Genomic DNA, 5453 nt, shown 5'->3' on the forward strand with positions numbered 1-5453 from the left:
TCCATGTGGACCCCTGGTGCTTCCTGGACTCGACGTTGAGAAACAGTGTTTTAAAGATGTGGCTTCGTGTTTAAAGTTTTACCGGAAGTGTGCAGAAAAACTGTAAGTGAAATGTGTGCAGATCGGCACGTCTGCACAAATAGGCATTGTTAGGCCTGCATCTGCATGGTAACGCTTTAGGTTTTGTGTGACGTCACAACAGCTTATTTAAGGTGTTGCAGTCGTGGGAAGATTACTGTAGGAAGTTGAGACAGCCGGGGAGGCGGAAGGATCTATAGACATAGGGGAGGCGGGCAGGAAAGAAGGAAAGAAAGAAAGAAAGAAAGACGGACGGACGGACGGACGGACAGACAGACAGACATGTCCTGGACGGTGCACAAGAAGGGCGTACCAGGGAAACAAAGCTTGGTTGCTGTGGCAGTAGGTGACAAGGTGTACACCATGTCACCTCGTCCCGTGGACGACCGGATCGAGGTGCGTGTCTTCGACACACTGTACTTGCGCTGGATGAAGTGTCCCCCAGTGACGACTGGAGGAGGAAACTGGGGGATTCCTACAAGGCCCTACAACCACACAGCTGTGCTCATAGACAATTGCATCTACGTCTGGGGAGGGCATCCTCACTGCAACGCGCTTTATGCATTCGATGTCGACACCCACGGATGGCTCAAGCCCGACGTTTCTGGAACTTGTCCGGACACGAGGACCAGGCACTCGGCCTGTGTCTTGGGGAAGGTCATGTATATCTATGGGGGATTAGTGTGGTTAAAGCACACTAATTGCATCTACAAGTTGGACACCACCACAATGGTCTGGTCTTTAATTAACACCAGAGGCACTCCGTCAGCCTTTTCAGCAGATCACTCTGCCACCATCATCGGGACAAAGATGTTTGTGTTTGAGGGCAGAGGGATATGGGATTATCACTACGGCATCAGAGTGTTTGACACAGAGACGTACAGCTGGCGGAGCATTTATGGACAGAACCGTCCAGGACCTACTACTAGGTGTCATTCGCCCTTTGCCCACAATGGAGAGCTGTACATATTCGGTGGCCACAGCCTAGGCCGCACCATGAACGATCTGTGGAAATTCAATCCGGAGACCCTCTTGTGGAAGAAGGTTGAGCCCAGGGGGAAAGGCCCGCGCAGGATCTCTACGGTGTCGTGTTGCACGGTGGGAGATCGTGTCGTCCTCTTTGGAGGAAACAGACACAAGTCCGATCACCTGTACATCTTGGACTTGAGTCCGAGTCTAAAGACGTTATGCAAGCTGGCAGTTATTCAGCACAGTCTGGAGCAGGCGGGACTCCCACACAACATCAGGTGGGAACTGGAAGCCATGACTTCCAACAGGAAAAGAAAATATGGCCTGACCCTCTAAAGGGTCTAAAACACCAGAGAGACGGACGGACGGACGGACGGACGGACGGACGGACGGACGGACGGACGGACGGACGGACGGACAGACAGACAGACAGACAGACAGACAGACAGACAGACAGACAGACAGAGACAAAACCAACGGTTGACAAAGCTTGTAATTGTTAGATTGGATTAGATTAGATTAGAGGTACGACAGTTAATCAAACTAATCGATTTAATTGAAATAAATATGACCCCAAAAATGACCCCAAACATGTTTGAAAGTGAAATATCCCTTTAAAAAGTTGGAAAACCACTGTTCTGTAGCAATGATTACTGTAATAATAGAATTATTCATCATCCATTTTAACAAAACAAAATATCACTTACAGCTCCTTTGATTTGATCATCTCATTTAGCAACATCTTACGTGATACCCTACTTTCCATGACCTTTGACCTCTACCACACAAGAAGAAGATCCTGCTGTGTAGCTCAATGGTGCCATCTAGTGTTTGTTAAGAGTAGGTAGAACATGAGCACAATTTTCCGCAGTGGTGCTCACTCAAAGTGGGGCCCAGGGTACCCCAGGGGCCCTTGAGGGGATTCCAGGGGGTCCTCAGCTAAATGAGTTAGTATAGTATCATGATCAGTTTAAACACTTTTACTCTATTTTAAATAGCAGATCTACAAGCTTTGTATGACAGTGTGTCCACTCAAGCAGGATGTCTTTCCCTAATTAAGAATAAAAATAATCATAACTATCAAATGAATTATTCAGTTGAATTATCAACTGATTTTCAAGCGGTTTGGTTTGTTAAAAATGTCAGACACGTAGCTTTGTTATGGTATAGGATATGTGGTTAAATATAACATGTGTGTTTTCATACCAAAACACCTTATCTTATAGCATCAGTAATGGTTATAAAACAGAAACAGGTTTTCGTCTCAGGTACTTCTAGTGTTTGGCTGAAAAGCATACCAGCTCCTGCCATGTTACACTACAATACGTCACAAAAGCCATTTGAGCTCTTTAAACAACTTTTATACTTTGTACAACATACATCACATCCCTGCAGTATAGATACAGTACAAACTACATCTTGGCTATGTAGTGCTTCTCAAAGTTTGGTCCAGAGACCTGTAAGGGTCCATGTGGACCCCTGGTGGTTCTCGGACCCGACATTAAGAAACAGTGGTTTAAAGATGTGGCTTTGTGTTTAAAGTTGAATATGTATGATAGTGAACGGGTGACCGTTTCAGGAAGTGTGCAAAAAAACTGTGAGTGAAATGTGTGCAGATCAGCACGTCTGCACAAATAGGCATCATTAGGCCTGCATCTGCATGGTAACGCTTTAGGTTGTGTGTGTGACGTCACAACAGCTTATTTAAGGTGTTGCAGTCGTAGAAGATTACTGTAGGAGGTTGAGACAGACGGGCAGAAGGGTGGACGTATAGACAGAGGGACGGGCAGACAGACAGAGAGGCGGGTAGGAGGACAGGAAAAGAAGAAAAAAAAGAGAAGGGCGTACCAGGGAAACAAAGCTTTGTTGCTGTGGCAGTAGGTGACAAGGTGTACACCATGTCACCTCGTCCCGTGGACGACCGGATCGAGGTACGTGTCTTCCACACACTGTACTTGCGCTGGATGAAGTGTCCCCCAGTGACGACTGGAGGAGGAAAATGTCCCCTCGAGGCTATTCCTACAAGGCCGGACAACCCTGTGCTCATAGACAATTGCATCTACGTCTGGGGAGGGCATCCTCACTGCAACGTGCTTTATGCATTCGATGTCGACACCCACGGATGGTTCAAGCCCGATGTTTCTGGAACGTGTCCGGACGCGAGGACCAGGCACTCAGCCTGTGTCTTGGGGAAGGTCATGTATATCTATGGGGGACTAACTCAGTGGTTAAAGCACACTAATTGCATCTACAAGTTGGACACCGCCACAATGGTCTGGTCTTTAATTAACACCAGAGGCACTCCGTCAGCCTTTTCAGCAGATCACTCTGCCACCATCATCGGGACAAAGATGTTTGTGTTTGAGGGCAGAGGGATATGGGATTATCACTACGGCATCAGAGTGTTTGACACAGAGACGTACAGCTGGCGGAGCATTTATGGACAGAACCGTCCAGGACCTACTACTAGGTGTCATTCGCCCTTTGCCCACAATGGAGAGCTGTACATATTCGGTGGCCACAGCCTAGGCCGCACCATGAACGATCTGTGGAAATTCAATCCGGAGACCCTCTTGTGGAAGAAGGTTGAGCCCAGGGGGAAAGGCCCGTGCAGGATCTCTACGGTGTCGTGTTGCACGGTGGGAGATCGTGTCGTCCTCTTTGGAGGAAACAGACACAAGTCCGATCACCTGTACATCTTGGACTTGAGTCCGAGTCTAAAGACGTTATGCAAGCTGGCAGTTATTCAGCACGGTCTGGAGCAGGCGGGACTCCCACACAACATCAGGTGGGAACTGGAAGCCATGACTTCCAACAGGAAAAGAAAATATGGCCTGACCCTCTAAAGAAAACTATAACACTGGAGAGACGGACGGACGGACGGACGGACGGACGGATGGACAGACAGACAGAGACAGAGAAAACCAACTGTGGACAGAGCTTGTAATTGTTAGATTAGAGGTGCAACGTTACAGTTAATCAAACTATAATCGATTTAATTGATTATTATTAAAACATTGCTAACTTAATAAAAAAATAATCAATTTTGATAATCAATCACTATTTTGTGCATGTCATTATAGGCAACAAAAATACAATACATAACAACTCAACAACTAAAAAATGAATAAATAAAAAAAACAGAACATGATCTTTAATAATAACTAGATTATTCAATTAATCAAACATGCCGTTGCTAGAATAACCACTAAGAAAATGTATCCCAAGGGAGATTATCGTGGTCTCAGCAGGTATATATTTATACACAGTAGCAAACAACACAGAATAATTCACAGAAACAAGTAGATTATTATAGGACACAATAAAAGACACAATACAAAAAACAGATGCACAGAAATACTCATACTGTACACAAATAGCAGTACATACATGGGCAGCGAGAGCGTGTACAGTAGTCTGCTATACCAGCAATTCAGTGGTGTAAAGTAACTATTACATAATTATATGTACTCAACTCAAAATAATGTAGGAAAAATGTATTTCTAGGTATTTTTACTTTACTGGAGTATTTCCAATTTTAAGTACTTTTACTTCTACTCCACTACATCTCAAAGGCAAATATTGTACTTTACTCCACTATTATCATTTGAAAACTTAGTTACTGGTTACTTTGTCGATTTTTTATTATTATTACAAAACAAAACACACATTAACCACTTCAGCCCTATATACATTTCGGCCATTTGAAAATAGCCGATCTACAAGCTCACAATGCATTGTGTGACGCATTGTGAGCTTGTAGATCTGCTATTTCCAGAATATTTTAATACATTTAAAACCTTGTGAAACAATTTTTATCTACATGGCAGTATTGATACTATTACTTAAGAAATCTCAGACGAATGAAAATTTAACTCACCATTTTATATGGCATTTTGGATTGATACCAATTAAACGGACGATACCAATTTTAGTATGTTGTTCTGGTGACTTAATAGACGTGGCCTGTGAAGAAAATAACAATTACTTTGATGTGAAACACTAGTTTGCCTGGACTATATGCAGAGGTTTCACCTTACACTACCAGGCACAGATTTGTGCCATCATTAGTTTGGGTGTCACTGTTTGATCAAGACACTGGAATAGTAGGCAGGCAGGCAGACTGTTTGTTTGATTAGAACAATGTGAGAAGCTAAATGGTTCACCATCATACATATTCAACTCAATCAATTGTCATGCCATGATGGCTGCACAAAAAAAAGTTATTTTTAATTATAATTTGGTCATTTTGTAAATAAAACACCTTGCCCTTTTGTATCCTGGTGTTGTCAGGCCAGGGCTGATGAAGTTCTCTATCATGTCAAGACTATCTTCAGGCGAATGAATCGCATGGAAAAAAACACCTCCGGGGCCCGCATAACTGCGTTAGAAACATCCTACAGCAT

At 43.9% G+C, this 5453-nt stretch overlaps 2 protein-coding genes across 2 annotated transcripts; both read left to right on the forward strand.

Moving 5' to 3' along the window:
• Positions 1–360: 360 nt before the first annotated feature.
• Positions 361–1383, forward strand: LOC311034361 (kelch domain-containing protein 3-like; the record flags this gene model as incomplete). Its single annotated transcript, XM_084042242.1, has 2 exons — positions 361–740; positions 834–1383. 2 exons carry the CDS (start codon positions 361–363, stop codon positions 1381–1383), a joined length of 930 nt encoding a protein of 309 aa, XP_083898368.1.
• A 1562-nt stretch (positions 1384–2945) lies between these two features.
• LOC311034362 (kelch domain-containing protein 3-like) lies at positions 2946–3893 on the forward strand (the record flags this gene model as incomplete). Its single annotated transcript, XM_084042243.1, has 2 exons — positions 2946–3247; positions 3344–3893. 2 exons carry the CDS (start codon positions 2946–2948, stop codon positions 3891–3893), a joined length of 852 nt encoding a protein of 283 aa, XP_083898369.1.
• Between the last annotated feature and the right edge of the window lie 1560 nt (positions 3894–5453).

This window comes from Gymnoscopelus microlampas (genome assembly GCF_963454915.1).
Source record: "Gymnoscopelus microlampas genome assembly, chromosome: 19".
In the NCBI taxonomy this organism is placed as follows: Eukaryota; Metazoa; Chordata; class Actinopteri; order Myctophiformes; family Myctophidae; genus Gymnoscopelus; species Gymnoscopelus microlampas.